The 25,362-nt window shown below is 36.6% G+C and overlaps 1 protein-coding gene across 1 annotated transcript; it reads left to right on the top strand.

The window, feature by feature from the left end:
- The first annotated feature begins 1,052 nt into the window (after positions 1-1,052).
- LOC117337577 (GTP-binding protein REM 1-like) lies at positions 1,053-25,362 on the top strand. Its single transcript, XM_033898619.1, has 4 exons — positions 1,053-1,921; positions 17,370-17,455; positions 23,166-23,349; positions 23,736-25,362. The coding sequence occupies exons 1-4, from the start codon at positions 1,324-1,326 to the stop codon at positions 24,047-24,049; spliced, it is 1,182 nt and encodes a 393-aa protein (XP_033754510.1). The 5' UTR covers positions 1,053-1,323; the 3' UTR covers positions 24,050-25,362.

Here is a 25,362-nt window from a genome sequence, read left to right as displayed (position 1 = left end):
ACGTCGAACAGTTGACCGGCTACGAATACCGACTAAAGCAAACCAATGGTTGTCCACATACCTGTTATCTGAAATGCTCTGGTATGATGATGTTTATAGAGTACTCTAGCTAACCGTTTCAAAACGGCGAGGTCTCGGGTGATCAGCCGCTCGCCGTGTTGCGCGCGCAATTCCGCCTACAAAAATACCGGAGCCGGCGAAAACCGGCGACTAGCGTGCGCCGAAATGTATAAATCTAACCGGTCCTCTATAAACCAAACAACAATACCTCAGAAATGATTCAGTGCAGGACTGTTTAACTTCTTTTTAAATTAAACAATAAAAAATCCCCGAAGTATTACGCCTGTTTAGTGCGATCATTCTTTTAAACCTTTTATTTTGTATTTCCACTCAAATGGCCATAGATCACCGATTTCTTGAAGGAGGAAACAGCTGTATGGTGCAGTTTTGATAATTTGTTGGCATGCGTCATATTTTGTTTTACTTAATCCATATCTAAATGGATACAAACATATTGATATATTCATATTCTCAATAGATATAATTTTTAAGTGTCTCGTAAGCCAAATATGGCTGGACATTTTTACTCTAATTGGTATTTTTATCTATCATGACTGTGTTTTTACCATGTTGTAAAAATGTATGACACTCTAATAAATAAAATATTGTATTGTATTGTATTGTATTTGTATATTGTATTGTATTGTATTGTATTGTATTGTATTGTATATAAATATATTTATATAGATGTCCTTTGTAAGATTAACCTTATCAACTTATGTAGTTTCGGGTCTTCATGATACCATGGTTATGGCGACCTGTCACTATAGTATGTTGTTTTTGTATAATCAAGCATTATATGCTGTGTTAATGTATATGTACATTACCAATTACCACCACACGTGCGAAAATATAATCACAAACCTAACAAGACCGGACTATACAGAAGTTCTATTCCAGATGTTACGGAATGCCCTGGAGATAGTAGGTCCGACCAGTATAGTCACGTGACTGTTACAGCAGCTGCAGATGAGCTATATATTTGTATTCTTTGGAGCGTCTCTTAGCATAGTTCATACTGGTCTTATCTATCTAAATGCGTTTACAGGACGATAGGGATTTTTTGCTGGGTGTTTTGGAGTTATTTCACAAATTGGTATGTTAATGCCGACTCCGGACAGTTTTGCTCACAATATAGTTACGGCAGAAAAGTTTCATTAAGAAAGCTACGCGAAGGCCCGAAGAGGCCATCTGTGTGTGTTTATATATAAATATTTTGTTGAAGTGTTAATTGGGAATCTAACCAAAATTGATACCGAAGCCATGCGGGACCGGCCAGAAATCCGGTGCGAGGATAAAGATGTTACTGATGACCTCAGGAATACAAAAATTGTTCTCCCGGACATCGTAGTTCTGCGTCAGATATCTCACGATGCCAAAGGTTATAACTCTGAGCCGGGATCGAGGTCTTCCTCTTTTAAACACTCAGAAAAACCGAAATACCTGCACGTGAAATTCGAATCCATTCGGAGAAAAAGTATGCCGGATAATGTTATGAGTCCCGAGGAAGCTGCTCTGGTGCAGGATCACGTTGATGCATTGACAGCCGAACCCCCGCACCAGATACAGAGAGTGCGGTCGTTCAAAATCTCCTCTAAAGGAATTGTAAACAGAGGGGACTCGTTCCGACGGTCTAGCTTAAGTAATTCTCAGTCTTCACTATGTAAGTCGGAAAGCACTAAAAGGACAAAGTCGCCATTGTGTAAGCCAGATCCTAAACCAGAGAAGGTCGTGGACTTGTTAGCGCCCGATCAGGACGTGTTCCAGGTCTCCATTGTTGGAGCTATGGGGGTTGGCAAAACTGCAATCAAACACCAATTCGTCACGTCAGAATATATGGGCAACCTTGATACGTTTTCAGGTAATTATCAATACCACCTACTTAGTTACAAAGTGTTTTTATGTAAACATGTCTATTGATTATGATCTGATCGAGTTAGGTTATTTCTAGATTAAAAGATAAGATTTAACACTCCTCTCACTTTAATATGGAACTCGATATACACATTAGATAATTTGACATGCCATAGGTTCCATCATTTCTCTATACTCCTGCGGTACATTTTTATCTACGATACAATCGTGTTGCGGCGTTATTACTGACGTCACAATAGTGTTATTGCGCATGTGACTTACGAAATTCATAACATGGCAATATGGAAAAATACCGGACAATATCTAGAATATCTAGAACTTAGATTATTTCACTGGAACTTTCTAATCTATTACGCAGACATTGGGTTACGGAGTATTTTTGATGAGAGTTTTACTGGAATTTCGCTTTAAATAGATATGTCAGTTATGGTACGTTTTACAGTTATGAATGCGTTTAATTAGATCCATACCTCCCAAGACAAATATAACCAGTATGTCGTCAGGGCACGTGGTGTTATGTCGTAAAGCAACACTAGTGACTGAGTGATGAAACCTAGGGCGTGTATTGGGTCATTAATTCAAAATTTTCCAGAAGCTTACGAAACAATCAATAATCCAACATTGACAATCCGCAAAGCTTCCTCGTATAGAATCTCTTTATCAAAATCAGTGCATTGCTGTATAAAACAATACATTTGACGGGACAGAAACCGTTATGTGATACATAATGTAAAAAAAAAAAAAAAAAAAATAAACATAATGAGAACTTACGATTACGTGGTACTCTATACAAAATATATAAGTTGACGAACAGGGACGAAAACTTGTTTTATCTTCTTGTTAACTAATATATGGGACTCTGCTGTATTCTCGCCTATGTCATACATTTGTAACCGACCATCATTATTCTATTGTACGAGACAAACGTTGATGGTTTATGTTAGACATTGTTTTACGACCTGGTTCTTACACATGACATTTCCATGGTTTGACCTTGATTTACATAGCGCGGGTGTCGTCGGGTGTCGTCGATTGAGTAGAAGACGCTTTCTCTTCCGGAACACATGTCTCCTTGATTGTTTTCAAATGTCTCGCTATAAATCGATATATTTTCTCCACGCCTGCCCTCGTTTTATCTATTTTGAGGTTTATGCGAATTGGGATTTCGTTTACATACCGGCATTCTTTTGGTTTAAACAGGTTCTACAAAAAATACGAAACACAAGTTCGGGGTATTTGTATATTTCCTCGTTCCCTGGATCATTGTTCTATTTGTCTATATTTCGCGTTGTGTGTATACATTACGGTACTTGGGGTATTGGTATGTTTTATAATGACGTCATTACCTGTGTACCTGCTAATGTGCAGGTAGTAGACGTACAGGAAGCATACGTGATATGCCACGATATTCAGCGTCTGTCACAACTGTTTAACATTCGATGATATCTTGTTTGATTTCCTACCAGTGTTGGCAGTATAACGCGGTACGATAAGGACTCACACGTGTATATAAAGACTGACGCGTATATTATTGCGAACAATACACACATATAGCCACTCTTTTATGTGCGCATGATTGCGACTGACATCTTGCTCGTTCTCTATTCTAGCATATATATTTGCAATGAGTCCCAGAGCAAGCCAGGACCACCAGTGACTATTCTTTATTACATGCTATGTTTCGTTATTGCCGAATCGTTTTCGTATATATTTAAGAAGGGATACAAACATGGCGAGATAAACGCCGAGCTGGAATGTCAGAAATGATACTACTGGTGGCGACGTCATGGATGCGTCGAGCATAATGTACATACTGCGTACCATTGAGATAAGCGTCATCGTATACACGTCTAACGCCACGTGCTGTGGAGATAAGCCTCGTATATAAACACATGTCAAATACTACAACAACCGTCATCCATGCTGTTTATATGAACAATGTTCAGCCCTATATATAACACACACTGTCCAGAGAAGCGCCGTCACACATGCATTTACCACCTCACAAGTTTGTTCCTTACCAATCGTCAATAGTATGATTCTCAAACACACGTCTTACTTGATAGCAGATTGTGGCATTTCAATAAAATTGTCTAACATTGATTTGCATGTTTGTGACGTCACTAACTGTCTCACAGTAACTCTTTTCACGCGCTTTTAGCTCTACCGTTTTGTGGTGAACGACACCATTCACGTGCCTAATTCTACCGTTTTGTGGTGAACGACACCATTCACGTGCCTAATTATACCGTTTTGTTGTGAACGACACCATTCACGTGCCTAATTCTACCGTTTTGTGGTGAACGACACCATTCACGTGCCTAATTCTACCGTTTTGTGTTATTAGTATCGATAGTCATTCGATTTCCATATTTTACATTGTAGGGATCACCTTATGCAACTAAGGTACCGATCCGAGGTGTGTAGTTTATCCGATTCGGTTTGCGTTTTACATGAAGTTAAGGTGACAGATCAGTGATATGATGTCGCGATAGGTCCCCCAAGGGAGATTACCCACGCCCCCCTGGATAGCATACGACGGGCCTCCAGTTATTTGTTCAGTGAGGTAGCTGCCAGCTTTTACAAGGGCACATCGCCCTACGACTGTTTATATGTTGATAAACCCCGATAAGTAAACAAATAAACAAGCAATTCCCCTCTAACGATCCAATAATGAAATCATTAACTCGTATATTGTACATCAATTTGTATCTATAGACGACCCTATGCGATCTCTAATGAGGTCGTATTGGTAAGCAGATGTACAATAAATATCAGCAGCCTTGTGGAAGATGGCTAATCTTTTCGCACTGAATTGTAGATAAGAAAGTGTTTCCTTTCGCTTGCCTGTGATTGTGGAATCTTCCCCATCAACATTCTCGGGGCGATGTTTCATGGCGACGGCTATTAGATACATGCTCCTCTGTACTGATGTACGAAAGAGTTCTGACACATATTTGGCACCATACTATTGCTATCCAATGTTCTCGTTACCAGACGTTCATGTATGATATACATGTAGGGATATTTCCCACCAAATGCCTCATCGCATAATTATCCTTATTAAAACAATAACTAGCATCATTTCTTAAACGAGAAGTGTCACATATTGTTTTTGATATTTCTAACTTTGCTCTAAAAGTATATTGAATTGCACATTGAAATGTTTTTGAAATATCCGATGACATTAAACTAAGTTAGTTGAACTAAGTTAGCCAAGCTTCTTCACTTCAATCAATCAAAGCAATATAAAACCAGCGATGCGACTCCACTCACCCAAAGAAAGTAGTGAATGTTGAATTACAAACTGGTTTTTTTATTATCAAACTAGATTACAAGTGGATGTGTAAAATAAGAAGAGTTGTTATATTGTTATGTAAATAACATTTATCAAATATATTAGTAACGTTGTAGACAGGACAAAATGTCGTCACCAGGATAAACTATACCAACATGAGCGCTGGTATGGATCTGTGATGTACACTAGTACAGGGCCGCCACTGAGATATACAATCACATCAACAGGAACAAATGATATCATACCACCCGCCAAGAAAAGAAGCAGGAAAATTAGGCTTCATGGTCACCAAATCAGAACAAAATATGTTTCATCGTCACTAAATAAAAAATATGTATCCTCATCACCAAATCAAAATACATTTCATCGTCAACAAATCAAAACAAAATATGTTTCATCGTCAACAAATCAAAACAAAACACATTTCATCGTCAAGAAATCAAAACAAAATATGTTTCATCGTCAACAAATCAAAACAAAATATGTTTCATCGTCAACAAATCAAAACAAAATACAAGATACATTTCATAGTCAATAAATCAAAACAAAATACAAGATACATTTCATCGTCAACAAATCAAAACAAAATACAAGATACATTTCATCGTCAACAAATCAAAACAAAATACAAGATACATTTCATCGTCAACAAATCAAAACAAAATACAAGATACATTTCAGAGTCAATAAATCAAAACAAAATACAAGATACATTTCATAGTCAACAAATCAAAACAAAATGTTTCATCGTCAATAAATCAAAACTAAATACGTCACTAAATCAAACAATAATATATTTCATCGTCACTAAATAAAAAATATGTATCCTCATCACCAAATCAAAATACATTTCATCGTCAACAAATCAAAACAAAATATGTTTCATCGTCAACAAATCAAAACAAAACACATTTCATCGTCAAGAAATCAAAACAAAATATGTTTCATCGTCAACAAATCAAAACAAAATATGTTTCATCGTCAACAAATCAAAACAAAATACAAGATACATTTCATAGTCAATAAATCAAAACAAAATACAAGATACATTTCATCGTCAACAAATCAAAACAAAATACAAGATACATTTCATCGTCAACAAATCAAAACAAAATACAAGATACATTTCATCGTCAACAAATCAAAACAAAATACAAGATACATTTCAGAGTCAATAAATCAAAACAAAATACAAGATACATTTCATAGTCAACAAATCAAAACAAAATGTTTCATCGTCAATAAATCAAAACTAAATACGTCACTAAATCAAACAATAATATATTTCATCGTCTAAGAATCAAAACTAAATATTTTTCATCGTCACCAAACCAAACAAAAATATGTGTCATGGTCACAAAATAAAACCAAACTATGTTTCACAGTCACCAAATCAAAACACGCTATGCTTCATCGTCATCAAAACAAAACAAAATTTGCAAAACGAGAGAGAAAAAAATATGTTAGATCGTCATCAATCTTGGGCTGAACGGGAAACAATTCAATGTTCTTTTTATTGCATTCCATAAACTTAAAACAAAGTTAAGAACATCGAAAAATTTACAGTGTCAAAAAGTGCGGGAGTCAGTAAAGACGTCATTTCTTTGTGACGTTACTCCACGTCAACTTGACGGCGCCATTTTGAAAGGACTCGATCCTCAACGCAATTTAAGCGTTTTCTGTTGATATCGGAGAATCTGTGCATGAATAGCTAATGTCAAGTGAGTATTTTGTCAAAAACTAGTCTGAAAATCCTGAGAAAGTGAGCTATGGTATATATGATCTACATTTTCAGTGTGTGTGTTATTGATTTTTTATTTTATTTTTTTTAATCTGATGTTTTTCTCATGATAAACTGTTTAGGATGTACGTATTAAAGGAACCAAGGCGGGGGTCATCAAATTCTGGGCGTTTCTGAACAATATTTTTGGAAAGCAGAAGGACTTGTTTGTTAGAAAAGCAGTATACCTACTTCGACAAGACCAGATAAATCACACACATGTTCTTCATCTTGCAAAACTCCACATTCTGTTTTCGTTGGTATTCCTGATCTGTTTACCCCTTTCTATAGTTATTCCCGTCTTAGTTAAAATATAATAAAAGTTAAAATAATCTGTTGCGTGACGAATTGTGTATATATTTCCATGTTACGGAAAGGACGTTCAATCCTATGTAAGTAATTAGTTGTGTCCAATCCATTTGCTTTTATCTGCAATAAAATTGATTTAAACTAAACATATTTTTCAAGTTTTTCATTTTACTTATTATTTTATTTCATTTTTTTTTTATTTTCAGGATATTATTTCCATAATTAATCGTCCTAGGGTCAAGAAAATAAGGCGGGGATCTGGGGGAAATACTTATTTTTTTCTGAATTATGTTTTCAGGATTTACTCTTCAATGTGTACTAAAAAGAAAACAGGGCAGGAATCTGGGGGACGCCCCAGAAGCTCTTGATATAATGGTGTATTATTTCATCATATTGCTGAAGTTTCATGATCACATTTTTCCTACTTTAATTTTCGCGATTTTCTTACTAAGATTTCAGGGTTAACTGTTTAGCGGGCGTGGGACATTAAAGAAAATGAAGCTGGGATCTCAAAGCAGCCCACGACCATTTAGTTTTAAAATGCAGTTAATAAAACGATATCTCTTGTGATTGTCTTTAAAAGTGTTTATGTCCATACAAACTTCCAAAAATTTTGAGTTTTCAGATTACATAGAACACATAAGGTCGTTTTCTCTTTTGATTTGTTGTCGTGCATTCCTTGTTTTAGATTTGCAAATGCTAAGGCAACAGTATATTGTTTCGATCGTAAGTTTTCTAGGTGTCTTACTACGGGTATAAAGTGTACATGTAGACATTCTATACAGAGAGAAGGTGACAATGGAAATGACTGAAACATTACCCCCATATGAAAAACGGAAACAATTCTTAATGTTATTGTAATTTACATAAACATCACCTTTAGATGTCATTGCTAGGAGATACTCTTCTACACACTTCCTGCTGAAATCGACAAACTATAGCCATTGTCTTAAAAATGAGACCTATTCCATACTCCCTCTATTGTTATATATACATGCACATATATATATGTGTGTTATGGTAAAGTATCAAAATTGTATAAGTCTGATTTGGGACGTAGCTCCGAATTTTCATCTTTTTTCATTTTTATAAATATTTTTACCCAATATTTGATTTGCAGTGCTATCTGATGATGGAATTCTTTGTTATATTTCTTGCGAAAAAGTGGTCACTTGGCAAATTTTAGGGGAGGGGGGAGGGGGGCACCCCCGCCTGGATCCGCCCATTTGTTTTGATATCTATTTCCTAGGTTTTAACGATTAAATGAAACATACGATGAAAATCACAGGCTTTCGGGAGTTGTATGTTTTAAAGACTAACAATTTTGTAATGAAAACATAAATATTGGCATTTTGTAACTCGCAACTCGCAACTCGCATCTCGTAACTTGCAACTCGCAACTCGCAACTCGCATTTTCCAACTCGCATTTTCCAACTCGCAACTCGCATTTTCCAACTCGCAACTCGCGTTTTGCAACTCGCATTTTCCAACTCGCAACTCGCATATTCCAACTCACAACTCGCATTTTCCAACTCGCAATTCGCATTTTCCAACTCGTAACTCGCATTTTCCAACTCGCAACTCTCAGCTCGAAGAAAAGAAACCCTCCTTCAAATCGGGATATCATCGTCAACATCTCAATTAAGCATCATGTATCAGGGTTAAAGCTGGTATTGATCGATTGGCTATAATCATGAAATATTTTTAATGAAGATTATGTCGACCAGTTAATAATACAAATATATGTTTTCCTGGATATCCTGTACTTTTTATACATCAATCTTAATCAACATTGTCTCCTATGGAGTGAAAGAGTAGAGACTGCCTTCATTGCGTCCGTTTCCCGAAAAAAATCTCGTTGATGTATTCGCTGCAAAAAATGTTCTGTTTAGTGTATGTCTGTCGGCGACTGTGGTCTCATGATATGGTACAAGACAAAGGATAAAATTGAATTATAAAATCGATTTGTGTTAAGGCAAACTTGGCTAAAATGAACTGCAGTAAGTTTTATATATTGTTCAGTTGCCGACTGCTATAAAAACTCTCACAGGAATACATCTCAAACATATAAACGTTTTTGAATACAATATATAGGTCATGCATACTAATTAGGTAGCCACTTGCAGACCACGTATTCCTAACGAAGCAGGTACAGAATTTCACACAACTGCTCTCCGGATTAACACATTAACGTATTACTTGTAGCTAAATCAAAATCAAGCAATCGCCCTGTTTGTCAACTTGCCAAAGTCAGATAGGCCTGTATACCAAACATTCTGGCGAGTGTATCAACAGTTGTGACGACGGCAAATAAACAACTCGCGATCTGTCTGATCCAGTTAATATAACGTTATAGTTTGCGTCTGTCCACCACTCCCTGTAGACACTGTCCAAATCTACATTCCCCATCACTACAGGGGCTGTCCAAGTATATCCCCTCCCGCTCTTAAACCTGTCTCGGATTATACTGGATTTATTTACAGTTGGTCTGTGTTTTTATTGTGTATTTTTTGTACATCCTCTGACGTTGTAGGTGGTGTACGTTGGTTAAGATGTTTGTCACAGAAGTTTGCTGTAACTTGCATGTCATGTTTTAGTTCATACACATTAATGGGGTTTGTTTGTGTTCTTTTGAAACCCAGTTTAAAATATGGAAATAAAGTAGTGGGGCTTTTATACATCGTCCATATTTTGACATTTTCCGGCTTGTTTTGAGTTTTTGCCTCCTACGCAGAGAGCGCTTAGCCTTCCGGCACGCCCGGTCCTATTCTCCTTGTACGTTTTCAGGGGTCTCCATGCAAATCTATATTTTTGTTCGTATTTGCATTCGTATTATAATTTTCGAGTTAGAATTACGGCCTCCTTTCAATTTGGCCACTCTCTGTTTTTTGGGTTTTTTTTTACATACAATAATCTTACTGTGGAAGCTGTGCGATTTTCAAAACCTCCAACAAATAAACATCGCCACCGACTGAACGTACATAGCGAACTGTATCGCCGTGACGCCGTGATCCTTGTCTATATCACCGTTAGCAATGCAATACCATTCAGCAAGGGTAATATTCCAATCATGGTTGCCCTGATAGAACATCTTTCATTCGACATTCACATGACATTCGAGTTGTCAAAGGCAGTTAAGACCTTTAGTTTGGGAATATCGACCAAATGATAAGATACATTTGTATAAATATTTATTGAATTCATACACGATGCTTCTTTTTCTCCTGTATCGGATATTGAAAGTGTATGACATGCACTTTTATATATAAAGATACCACGCGCCCCAGTTGCATTCAGCAATAAAAAAAAACTCACAATTACAAGGTAACCAAACTGACGCCTCACTACAAAGCTTATGCGACATTAATTTAGGTATACTATCATACGCATCCTATATCTCTAGTGGCGAGGCGAACAACAGGCTTAAACTCTAATTATCTAAATACTTTCGTAAGCGAGACAGAGGTGAGTATTTAGGTAGTCGTCCAAGTATATATATTTATATGTGTAGTGAAATTATGTCCCCATAGGCTGAGGTGTCTGTGTTTGTATAATGTAATGTAGACCAATATTATACAATTTAATATTCATTTCATAAACACAATAGCATGTTCTCACTTACCAGTGAACACTAAGTACATTCATCACGTTTTGTCGTTTTCCCACCGATGCTCACGTTTCTCTAGACAACAGTTTATGTGGTATAGAAATGCTCTCCCGCTTGTTTAAGTAATCCCAGAGCTTCCTTGGCTTAACATTCCTTACTGACTCAAAGTTCTGTCTGTGTTGATTTTATTGTAAATTGTCCTTGTGTGTTGTAATATCGATAACAGCTGTCAATTCATTATAACTATAAATGTATATGGCCGTAGTGAGGGCAAGATTGTTGGACTTAATTCATGACGAAAAGAAAAGAGTAGTAACTACGCCTGAACAACTTATTGGTGCACAAGACAACATTTGTTTCCTAGGTGGGGATTGAAAACTATAAAAAAAAAAAAAAGCTCACGCCAATCTGGCAAATGTCATATTATTGATTGGTCGAGTTAAAATTCCAAAATGCGTGTCAATAATAATAAAAACAATTAAACTGACCTGATTTATGCGTCTCTCTTTTCCCCCCAAGTGTTGCTCTTGCGTAACATAATCTTGACCCTTTCTCCTTCCGCATCACAAACAAAGTCCGCGATATGTAAAATGCCCCAAAAACAACATAACAAAACATCATTTACGAGTTATAATATTTACGACAACTTCTAACATGTACATTAACTATTATTTTGATTATCAGATCATTCTTTAAAATGTGATGTAAAACGTTGCTTACGTAATGTTTTTTTTTAATGGGCGTCTTAAATGGTCCTCTGGTATTGACGTTTCACGTAACCATTTTAATGAAGGGATGGAGTAATATAGTCTAATAACAAAATCATTTAGACGACATCGTTTGCAACAACTTTTTAAATGTCTGGCTAATATTCTTACCGTAGGCAATGACAACAATTTGATATATTTTGTTTTTGGAATGACCTTCAGGCAAAGGCAACATATGTAAGATATGATGTTAGAATTTCCCCTCTGCCTACCACGTGCGTTTACAAAGTTATTGCGGTTGTCTGGAGCGACAGAATATGTTCCTACACAAAAATGAACCGCATCTGCTAGCTATAACTTGTCCAAAACATCAATAAATCTACACGTGTATATATCGCACACGCTTTGCGTGGGCGCGTGCCCTCCACATAACTGTCTATTTTTATACGCTGCCAAATTCTGTCGATGTTGGTTTGATATAATAATGTAGATGACCCTTCCTTGCCCAGAACGAGGAATGTATCATTTTACCTTAAAATATAAATGATAAATTTATAGCCTGAAATAGAAATTTAAAAGTAATAAATCAAATAAAACCGTCATTTACATTCGAATAGTAACAAAAGTCAATGACGGCATGTCTCATTAGATCGTCTCGGCAGAATTACCTCGGCACTGAACCGGCTTGAACTGTAGGAATCATTCTGGCGTTGTCGCTACAGCATTCTTAAAAGTGTTAATACTGTGAAATTGTGTACTGTGTAAATTAAAGCTGTGTACATAAGTCAATTTGCTTCAAATAAGTGGTGAAGTTACAATTACAAGTAGTAAAAAGCATGTGATATTAGTTATTATAACTGGTTTTGTGGTACAGTAATAGCTACAGTTGAGATAACTGGTATTGTGGTACAGTTACAGTCACAGTAGTAAAACAGCTGTGTTATTGATAATGATAACTGTTATTATAGTACAGTTAGACTCAATATACACGTATATATAGTTGTTTTCCTAGATTTCTGGTTTGTCTATTTTTATATAATCGCATGTTTTGTATGTTAATGTTACTTTCTCCTCGCCTATAATATATAATTATCTACTTTTCTCACGCTCTGATATTTTTGTTTTCACATGCACATAGCGTTATTTCTAAAGACTTCCTGAAAAGTCACATTATTTTCGGTCACCAGGGTTTTATTTAATCACTGTAGTTGTTGTGTCTGCTTTCGTTTTCACAATAATTTATACATTATTGTGTTTAGGCTATTTGTTGCTGAGTCCAATACACATTTCACATAATGTCCTTGTTTCAGGGGCTATATCTTTATCAATACTGTTCCTTACCGCACTATGTTGCTTTAATCCAGGTAAGTTGTACACCGCCTCTGACTATTACTTTATTATGAACAATTCACGAGCGTCATACTGCTCAAGTGACAGAAAAGGTATGTCTTTCACGATGTGTCCGTCAAGTCAGTTTTCCCAAAGCGAGAAAAGGCAACACGCAAACAAGAGTAGACTCGCGACTACTGTCTCCCTTCCCCAATTGTTGTTTTTTCGGCATAGCCGTATAATATTCTTTTGCCCCCGGATATGACGCGACAGGTGGCATTACTGGTCAAGATGAAGTATGTGATTGGTCAATGTAGCGGTAAATGCAAAATGCAGATATGCAGTTAAAAACGAAACAAAGTTAAGATTGAATGCAAGCTGAATAAGTGGATGTATCTTTTCAAAAGACACATTAATAAAATTATATTCCTGATTCAAATGCAGTCTTATTATTATCAACAATGATTCAAACTGATATAATTTTGTTATCCATGCTGAAACGCATTAGTTCGTTAATTTATTTCACCAGCAGTTTTACATTATAACCACCAGCATTAAAACTATGCCGTTTATCTTTTTAAAGATATTTCTTGTTTATGTATAGTTTCAGTTGGGTACATTCAAATAATTGAGAGACATGGAATACAATATTGAAATAATTTTGTTGATTTTTACAAAGGTTTTTTTATGAATAAATAAGCCATTGCTTCTGTAAAAGTTTGAGCTAGGGAATCGCTCCTTTGGGGAAGGCACCAAATGACCATTTAAACGATTGTACAAATCACACACTATACAAGCTATAAGGACGTTTCAATAACAATGTTGAGTTGTTACTGAAACGTTTATGGCACTTCCTATTCCGAGTGCAAAGACCGGGTCGTACCAAAGCGTCCGCGTCATGACATTTCAGTGAAATTACTAGGCCCATCCTTAAATGACATTATCATATTTATAAGAATATATATATCTTGAATGATGTAGGCTATTTGGTGATACATGGAATGATTTTATTAGTTTCCATCACTACCACGTAAATAGTAGTAGGATTTGTTCGTTTGCGTATGTCACGAAGAAGTACTTTTAGCTAAAGGTCAATATACTGCTATTGTGGTGTCACACTACAGTGATAGCATTGTTTTGGCAGCCAAACCTATGTCCTCACTTACTTTCATTGGGCACGAGTTTTCCGTTCACGAGTTTGGAGAGAAGGACGTATTTATATCATCAATGAACTCGCTTTCTTGCTTCATCAGCCCTCCCTACCGGATACATGACACATTGATCATTTTAGACATTCGCGTTATAAACACAACAGGTGTGTTTGGGCGTCACGTGATCACTTCTGATAATTTCCCATGTGCTATGTGAATTGGCATAGACTAAGAATGTTATTTCTTTTATATTAAGGAATATTTTGATACTAACTTCTACATAGAAACAGTTTTTTGTCATCAATATCATAAATAATACTTGTCAATACAGTATTAATTGTATATGAAGTTTTCATTTTAGATTACGATCTCTAATTGTGAAATTGGACATTTTGAATATATATATATAATTGAAAATGTAAATGTCGCCAGCCGAATGGTTCATGGTTGTTTTTCAGCTACTACCAAAACAGTTACCCGTACTGTATCTTATTGTAGTTTCTAGTTCTGTTTATATGTAAAGTGATTATATTTGTATTCGACACTTTCCATACTCCAAACTGTTTGAATTACTTCTTTGTCCCATATAAACTTTTCAAGTAATGCGTAGATATACCATTGTAAGGATTCAGTGTTATCCGGAAAATGGTCGTTTATATTACTTCTTTGGCCCATATATAAAAACACAGATTGATACATTATTTCATTACAAGGAATGCTAACTGTTCTGCTTTAATATAGGGACATCTTAAAAAGGGGCGTTTCCAGCATAAGTTGCTGATACTTTAGTTTTTGTCAGCTGTACCTTCATCTCCACCTACTCTATTGAACGTGTTGTCCCGTTCACGTGTTTGAGTGAGGGCGTGCTGATCACATTAACTCATCACATTAAGTAATATGCTCTTTTGCCTTTCATCAAATCTTTGTGCCAAATATATAAACACAAAAAGTGTTAGCATGACTTTGGTGTCTCGTGATCACTTTTGATGGTATAAATTTGTATATAGGATTAGTATTGACGGCTGTTACTATTGGAATAAACCCATAGTTGTGTTGTCACGTGATCTCTGCTGATAATCTGCCATATGGACACGTGGACGGCTGTACATGATGGCAATGATTATTTATGTTTTCGTTTGGCGTATTATAGTATATGCAAATATGTTATTTTGTTTCTGCAAACAATGAAGAGTGTTGTAATTATTATTGTTGTCACATATGATACTGATTTGAGGGTTTCGAAAACATTTTGGTGGATGTCGTACATGTTTTTATTTAGGTCACGAATAAAAGCCAGCAAACAGGTTTAACAAGGGCTGATGTCAGATGAAAGTTTAGAAAACATACCAGATAGTTTAGTGCTCTCAAATGGTTTGGTTGTTTTATATTTTGAGAGACCACATGGTCCGTGGACACCGTCTTCATATGACATTGTTAGTCCATCTTGCTGCATTTCGTTTAGACATCTAAATTGTCTTATTGTCCATTATCTATTATATACTATATGAATAATGGAATAATGAAATAGTATGTTGTATTTATAACATATCACAGGAGTGTAAAAACAAATATGTGGATAACATATTATATTATATGTATAATACAGTAAAAGCCGAGTAATGAATGAAAAGCGTTCTTCTAGGAGTCGTCAGTGATGTTAGGGACATCACATAGCTATCTCATTCTCTAGGGCTCGTCAGTGATGTTAGGGACACCACATAGCTATCTCATTCTCTAGGGCTCGTCAGTGATGTTAGGGACATCACATAGCTATATCATTCTCTAGGGCTCGTCAGTGATGTTAGGGACACCACATAGCTATCTCATTCTCTAGGGCTCGTCAGTGATGTTAGGGACATCACATAGCTATATCATTCTCTAGGGCTCGTCAGTGATGTTAGGGACACCACATAGCTATCTCATTCTCTAGGGCTCGTCAGTGATGTAAGGGACATCATACAGCTATCTCATTCTCTAGGGCTCGTCAGTGATGTTAGGGACATCACATAGCTATCTCATTCTCTAGGGCTCGTCAGTGATGTTAGGGACATCACATAGCTATCTCATTCTCTAGGGCTCGTCAGTGATGTTAGGGACACCACATAGCTATCTCATTCTCTAGGACTCGTCAGGTATGTTAGGGACATCACATAGCTATATCATTCTCATTCTCTAGGGCTCGGCAGTGATGTTAGGGACACCAAATAGCTATCTCATTCTCTAGGGTTCGTCAGTGATGTTAGGGACATCACATAGCTATATCATTCTCATTCTCTAGGGCTCGTCAGTGATGTTAGGGACACCAAATAGCTATCCCATTATATAGGGCTCGTCAGTGATGTTAGGGACATCACATAGCTATCTCATTCTCTAGGGCTCGTCAGTGCTGTTAGGGACACCACATAGCTATCTCATTCACTAGGGCTCGTCAGTGATGTTAGGGACATCATACAGCTATCTCATTCTCTAGGGCTCGTCAGTAATGTTAGGGACATCATACAGCTGTCTCGACCTGACAGAACTCGTCAGTGATTCTATGGAACAGACTTGTATTCATAAAAATTTAAACATGGAATGTAGGGTAGTGGCAATTTTTCGGACCACCAGCAGAGTTAAGGGGCTTCTTAACAGCAAATCCTGTAAAACCGATATTCTAGAAGCCTATCAATTCCTACAATGGTGCAATTTATTAGAAAGGATTGAATCAGCTTGCGAAAAATGCATGTACACCGTTGTATCAGGGGGATACGATGAACTCCTTTGCAGCATATTGCCCAAAATAGCCATGTCGTTTTGCTCACAAGTGTCTGAAGCCCACGATAGGAGCATTATTTTGACCGGACTTGACTTAACAATATGTATAAACACTGATTCTATTTTAGCCTTGAAATGCAAATGGCGATTCTGAAAAATGCTATACAAATATGGTATATAAGGAGATGTTTCAAGCATAGAAAAACATCTTTTACGCTATGAAAATTCTAGACATGGCAAGAAGACTGTTTTAAGGAAAAAAATGTTCAACCGCTGAGCTTTGTGTAAAAGATTCATATTTCTGAAAAAGGCTCTAAACTCACCAGTTTACCATTTGTAGTTATACGTACATAGTCAAATCAGGTCAAACAAATGCTACTATCGTGTACTAGAGAAACTGGTGGCTATTTTACAGGTTTGATTACTTGTGTGGTTAAATAACAATTTAACGTGTTTTAGTAGAATTAAACTGTATGTTATCAATAATTTCTGTTACAGTTGAATCTGGCCAACAGACAGCCGTCCCTGTGATGTTAGATGACGAGGAGTCTATTGTCCTGTTTACAGATTACGATGACGCAGAGGTAAGTGTTACGTCAGGCATACGTTCTGTATCCTAGAGCGAACAGTCGTAGAACCTTACGTCAGGCATACGTTCTGTATCCTAGAGCGAACACTCGTGGAACCTAACGTCAGGCTACGTTCTGTATCCTAGAGCGAACAGTCGTGGAACCTAACGCCAGGCTACGTTCTGATATTCTAGAGCGAACAGTCGTGGAACCTTACGTCAGGCATACGTTCTGTATCCTAGAGCGAACAGTCGTGGAACTTTACGTCAGGCGTACGTTCTGTATCCTAGAGCGAACAGTCGTGGAACCTTACGTCAGGCTACGTTCTATATCCTAGAGCGAACAGTCGTGGAACCTTACGTCAGACATACGTTCTGTATCCTAGAGCGAACAGTCGTGGAACCTTACGTCAGGCATACGTTCTGTATCCTAGAACGAACAGTCGTGGAACCTTACGTCAGGCTACGTTCTGTATCCTAGAGCGAACAGTCGTGGAACCTTACGTCAGGCATACGTTCTGTATCCTAGAGCGAACAGTCGTGGAACCTAACGTCAGGCATACGTTCTGTATCCTAGAGCGAACAGTCGTGGAACTTTACGTCAGGCATACGTTCTGTATTCTAGAGCGAACAGTCGTGGAACCTTACGTCAGGCATACGTTCTGGTATTCTAGAGCGAACAGTCGTGGAACCTTACGTCAGGCTACGTTCTGGTATTCTAGAGCGAACAGTCGTGGAACCTTACGTCAGGCTACGTTCTGTATCCTAGAGTGAACAGCGTGGAACCTTACGTCAGGCATACGTTCTGTATCCTAGAGCGAACAGTCGTGGAACCTTACGTCAGGCATACGTTCTGTATCCTAGAGCGAACAGTCGTGGAACCTTACGTCAGGCATACGTTCTGTATCCTAGAGCGAACAGTCGTGGAACCTTACGTCAGGCATACATTCTGGTATTCTAGAGCGAACAGTCGTGGAACTTTACGTCAGGCATACGTTCTGTATCCTAGAGCGAACAGTCGTGGAACCTTACGTCAGACATACGTTCTGTATCCTAGAGTGAACAGTCGTGGAACCTTACGTCAGGCATACGTTCGGTATCCTAGAGCGAACAGTCGTGGAACCTTACGTCGGGCATACGGTCTGTATCCTAGAGCGAACAGTCGTGGAACCTTACGTCAGGCATACGTTCTGTATCCTAGAGCGAACAGTCGTGGAACCTAACGTCAGGCATACGTTCTGTATCCTAGAGCGAACAGTCGTGGAACCTTACGTCGGGCTACGTTCTGTATCCTAGAGCAAACAGTCGTGGAACATTACGTACCCGGTATCATTAACATAATTAATTAAAAAGTACAAAGATTTCTAAATATAATATGGCTAGGCGTGTCGTGTTAAATGAGTATCTCGGGATTCTGTCACCCTGGTAACTGTTTCCTTCTCGGATATTTATAATTTCTCTTTGATGTATTCGATAGAGCCTAAGTTAATTAAGACTTATGTGTATATATCCAGATTCTATCTCAGCGGATGAATTTGAAAAAAAACCCCAATGATTTCTGTTATATGTCTGTGATACGATAAGACATATGTGGGTAAATATATATATATTGTCATTATCAACACGTGATAATTCGGAAGAGTTGTACCACCTGTACCTATTGGGTTTGATTTGTAAATCAATACTCCCCATAAAGGGATTCCATTGGGTTGTTAACACTTAATACAAGTATCATGTGACATAAAGGGATTCCATTGGGTTGTTAACACTTAATACAAGTATCATGTGACATAAAGGGATTCCATTGGGTTGTTTACACTTAATACAAGTATCATGTGACATAAAGGGATTCCATGGGGTAGCTTACATTTAATACAAGTATCATGTGACATAAAGGGATTCCATGGGGTAGCTTACACTTAATACAAGTATCATGTGACATAAAGGGAATCCATGGGGTAGCTTACATATGAATCATCTATAATATAATTTAAAACGTTGTAAACAATAATTCTTCTCTCACGTAGGCCCGGATTGTGTTTACCGGGTACCTAATTAAGATATAGTTATAAATATTGTTACCACCATGAAGTATCATAATATAGCAGAAAATATCAACATATAACCGAAATTATAATTTTAACTTAAATACAGAAAATAGGACAAACTACGAAAGTATAAATTAACATAGAGACCACTAAAAAGCACAAGGCGACTAGACCAGGTGTTCAGGAAGGGAAAGAGAGGCGATTGCTAGTTTATCGACGACACTCTCCAGGTTAAGCTATGTCGAAGGTAGTTATTTCACATTCCCTAAATGAGAACCAGGATGGTGATGAAATAAATGCAGATGCAATTATCATGAAAAATTAATATACCGATTGCGGCTTACTAGTGTTAGTCCCGCAGCTTTTAATTGAACCAGAATACATTTCTTTGACCGTATTTAGCGGTATCTATTTGACTATAAAGGAATAAGATTATAATAAAGGTGTTCTGTCTCGTCCTGGTGGTTATCATTGGAAGGGCCGACAATAATGTGTACCACAGACATCCTGACGTCAGTGCTGGCATTCTGTAAAATACTCGCATTCTCCTCCTTGCTGCATACAGTAAACACATGCATACAGTATAAGAAAACACTAGTGGTATACATGGTTTTTGTCAATCTTCCCAGCGGCTGGACTGATGTTGTTGTCTCCACTGTGTATCATTCTTGTGTACCTTTTATATATGTTGCTTTCACATACCAGACAGATATCCGTTTTAAGCTAGTGTGACTGAGGGGATACACAATTCACATGTTCTTCTTATTTCAAATGGAGGCATCTGGGTCATGAAATGATGTCGGCTATTTTTAGCTATAACCTCATTAGATTACGTTGTTTACATACCATATGTTCCGTATTTATATAGACATTCAAGTAATCAGGCACACTAATAACATGTCATTCATTTAACGGTAATAAGAACAACACCCTGTTCGTTACCATTGCCAGCAGATAAGAACAACAACATTTCCATCCCGTATCTCACCTTTGACCCTAATGTTGATACCAATCTAACTCAAGGGAAATCCCCTAATTCGTAAAACTGGAACAGAGAGTATTAATATGTAAAAAAAATAAAATAAATAAAAACAAAAAACTACACACGTATCCTAGATTTGATAGAATAGAACAGGCTGATAGAAGAACGTGTCATGAATAAAATATCGTATATATTACTGTATTAATCAGACATGATAGCAAATACCATAATTATGTTCTTATGACAGTAATACTTGTAACATATTAGGCTGTTGTGACGTTTAATGTTTTACCTTATCTTGATCGATCATGAACCTACCCGATGATATCAACCATAAACCTTTATAATGGTCGTCAATATCTCGAATGTTAACACTGCAGGTAGAAGCTGGCATGTTGCTATCTAGAAATGGAAAATCAACAATTGGGTAATTAAAATCATCACGCTTTTTATACAGCACAGCTGTACGCTGTTCTTGCTGGTTACGCTATATTTAAATATCGAGATAAACGGCTAATTTTGAATGATTAATCTGAAGCATCCTTAGTTCCTAATTTATTTAGAGTAATCTTCTCCTCCTTAGTAGATACGTAGATAATTCTCTAATTTAATATTAGACAGAAAACGGTGTTTGTTTTGTCCCCCTTCCGAACAGAAGGAACAACAAACAATAAGACATGTGATCTGTGGAAACTGATGACTATTAAATTATGCTTCATATTTTAACATCATTAATTAATACTAAGGTGTGCTAATATAAGAGTTTAACTTCGAAACACACGACAGTGATCATATCTCGAACAGAAAATCAGTTTTTAGCGTATCGCTTTCACATTTCACTATACCAAATGAGTTAAGTGTTTTTTTTACGTTTGATACACACGCATCAATGTTGGTTATCCATCCGGGCTAAGACATACTTATCCTTTATCGGAAGAATTAACATATCTGTCCATCAGCGTGAGTCGAAACTTTTTCAATATATTTTCTCGCATGGATACCTACGTTTGAAAATAATTCCAATTACTGTATAAACAACATTATTTTAAGGGTTATTGAGAATATTCCGGTAATATTGAACTAACCAGTGGCGGTTTTGAAGTGTTCGTGTAAACAGTCTACTTGCATTTATTTTTTACGGATAAATTCCAATCTGTTTCCTAAGAAAAAATCTCATTTCTCTAATGCCATCCGTGATATCTGGGGCATATCTGTTTTCTCTACACATTATCTAAGATATTGCCGGAGCAGCCATTTGATAAAGATAAGGTGTATTGACACTTTTTATTTATAATTTCTGTCTAAACCTGTATTTAAACTCTTCTTATATCTACCGCATTAGTTCTCCGTATACCAACATTCCGTATCTCTCATGTGTCTGCCTACCACATTTACCTCTAGCTACGTACCTAACTATGCTCTCAATTCGTCTATTGACAGCCTTCAGCTTTTGGTTTCTGCCTTTATCAAAATAACGAAAGTCTCAGATTTTATATAGCTGATGATCATAATGTGTTCCTTTTCTAATTCTTTTTTCAATATCTTTTGCAAATCATCACTTTTCTACATGATCAATAATATTTCGTCCATTTAATTATGTACATACATTGACAATCATACCGATATGTTATTCACGCAATTGTTTCTATTCCGAGTACGTGACACGTGACACAGCAAATCTCCTTCTTCAACACGTTGTCCTCCTTGTGCATGTTAATGCCTCTGTTAATCCGTATTCTCATCATATTTTGCTGCAGTTTTTTAAGATTTCACGATTTTAGTAGGAACTACAATTTCGTTTAAAACTTCTGCATTTTTCATCCATAATAACTAATGACGTTTTCTGAAGGCATTGTTTATATTTACTGAACTTCGAAATACTTTAAGCCTTTATGATAAAAACTAGTTCATCTATTATTATAGTTATTGGTGTTTTTATCAGACATACATTATATCAAATAGAAATGCTAGGCATGGGATTGCCGTCCAAGTTTGCGTTGAGTTAAGTCTATTAAGTTTCACGTTCCCATCGATAAAGCCATGTGATATTATATCAAGTTTTCTATAATCCACCGTACTTATTTCCCGAGGTATCATTGTTCAGTAATATTTACCTAAGTTACCATTGATGAGGCTGTATTTTGTCTACCAAGTCTTCGTTTATTCACCCATATTTATCTGCAAAGTTTCAATTGGTTAAATATTTGAGTACCAAGGTTAATTGATAAAACCAATATTTCACAGATATGTAGTGAAATGAGAAAAACATATCTACACACATGCATAATGTACTTTACACGAACGATAAGTAAACATGATAATAATGATAATATATATGTGTGAGCGTTTGTATTGATGTAAATGATGTGCGAAAGAGCGATGGTAATATACTGTATGTATATATATGGATGTGTGAATGGGAGAGATGAGATCGAGAAAGAGTATGCCTACATGTAATAAAAAAAATAGGACAGTTTCTGTAAACTTGGTATGAAAGAGAAAGACATTAATAGATGGAATGAATGAAGTGTGGGGAATCATAGCCCTCTTACACGGCGACATTGATGTATATGTTTGCGACTTAGAAAAATAAAATTTGTTTGAACCTTAAAAAAACAAAGAAAAGAAAGAAAAACAATACATCATAATAGATAATTGTATAGTCTTTACAACATCATTTCCATATTTCCCCACAGGATTGTGATGTTATGGCGAACAAAGACGCCATAGTGCTGGTTTTCTCGGTAACAGACAGAAACTCGTACAACTTCGCTGTGGATTGCCTACTTGATCTACGTCAGACACTAAAGTCAAACCAGGTCATCATTCTTGTGGCCAACAAAACAGACATCGTCAGAGGGCGAGAAGTAACCAGCGAAGGTAGTGTGTCGGCATATTGAGATAATATTGATATTTATTTTAAATCAAAATTGTAACATGCTATTTTTGGGGGGTAAACGGCAACAGATATTGCTGAAATTTTAAAAGACTTATTTTAATGTTTGTTTGTTTGTTACTTTGTTTGTTTGATTGTTTACACTATGGCGATAATGTGTATTTCATTATCCCAAGTGATGAAAACAACTTACTGCATATGTCCATCCCAATTGACATGCTTCCCGTATACCCTCATTACTGCCGTATGTTTTACGATACACTCGTTACCCAGTCAGTGGGAAGACCTGTATGTTAGTTGTACGGTCATTATTCATCGTAGAGGTAATATTAAATCAAAATAATAGGTATGAATTATCTTCTATTCACAGAAGCGAAAGCTACTGCAGAGCAATACCGGTGCAAGTATGTGGAAACTTCAGCATCTCTTAACCATAAAATCGACGAGCTTCTTGTTGGTGTTTTGAAGCAAATACGACTATTCAGAAAGGCAAAAGGAAAGGAAAAGAAACCAGACATCTCTGCTTCGGCTTCTGCTGGTGGAGCCAGTGCTCCAACACATGAGTCTGAAACTGCTTCAAAACCAGAGGAAACGCAAAGCGAGTCTGTCTTCAAACGCTTCTTCAAAGGATTATTTGGTCGGTTTACTAAGAAGAAAGATAACGTGGATAACCTTTACAACTGAACGAAATGGTGCTGTCTTGTTGATGTATTTATAGAATATGGGGCCAAATCGTGTCTGTCATCGGCGAAAACAATACTTAGAGTATGATAAGTTACGGAAGACAATCGTATCGGTCGCCTGCGAAAACAATAATTAAAAAAATTAATAAGTAATAGAAGATATACCTGATAGTTATGCATTATTGACTACTATATCAGGGAGTGTAAGGTGTTCATTCTGTTTGTACACTGTACATAAGGACTCTATCATGAAGTATTGTTTTGATTTTTATTCTTAAATATATCTACATGTAGCATATATAACACTTGCCTATCATGCTATAACCTCGTGGTGGTCTGTATATGTTGAATGATTTCACATCGTCTGCATTCTGCCGTTGGATAATCTGTTTGAAATCAGATTTACTGAAAATAAAAGTGCCATTCGTAATAAAAGTTCCATAATGGGGCGATGTAAAATATCTATATGAGTGAAGAAACTTTTTGGCCCCATACAAGACAACCTGTGTAAGCTATCAGCACCAAGGAATATCACTACTAAGATAATCTACAGAATGCTTCCGTCCAATTGTTCGCCTTTCTGCTGAAAGGGCTACTGTTGATTTGTATACCCTCGTAATTTACTTATGTGTGTTTACTATGCAATCAAGAGACGTGTTTAAGAAACATGATGACAACGGGACAATAGGGAAGAACAATGGACTTTGATCTGGTTCGTTGAGTGGTGGCATTATACTGTTCTCTATACCAATACAATTTCAAAGGTAAATTATCATCATGAAAATAACCGTCACATATCTGAAGGACTTGCATTCAATTATGTTACACGAAAGGCTATTTTTTCGCTTTCTTCATTTATTTTTGACTGACTGCCAGACAACAGCGCCAAAAGTGATTAAAAAACCTGCAGTCAAGGATTAATACTAGAATTCAATCTATTACATTTCTTTTGGTTTGAAATTTATCAGTGTTAATATGATATAATCAAAATTTATCCAGACAAGTTCAGAACTTCAAATACATGTAAATATGTAAATAATGATGAATCGCTCTCCCTCAGATAAGGGTGGTACCTGATTTGACCATCAAACATACTGACTGCCCTAAACGACTTACGTACCTTATCACAATTTGTGAGGTAAACTATGCTTGATTGGTGATGGTTTAAGCGACATGTGATTGGGGATGTCCTAAGCGACACCTTATTGAATATATTATGTTAATGTGGTGTGATTTCATGGCTCATGTTTTCATTTCAGACATTCCTAGTCATAAACCATCTTGGATGAAATAAACTATTTTTACAAGTTCCAA

The sequence above is a fragment of the Pecten maximus genome, chromosome 11 (genome assembly GCF_902652985.1).
Source record: "Pecten maximus chromosome 11, xPecMax1.1, whole genome shotgun sequence".
In the NCBI taxonomy this organism is placed as follows: Eukaryota; Metazoa; Mollusca; class Bivalvia; order Pectinida; family Pectinidae; genus Pecten; species Pecten maximus.
Note: the sequence above shows the minus strand (reverse complement) of the source record. Positions and strands in the feature narration are given on the sequence as shown.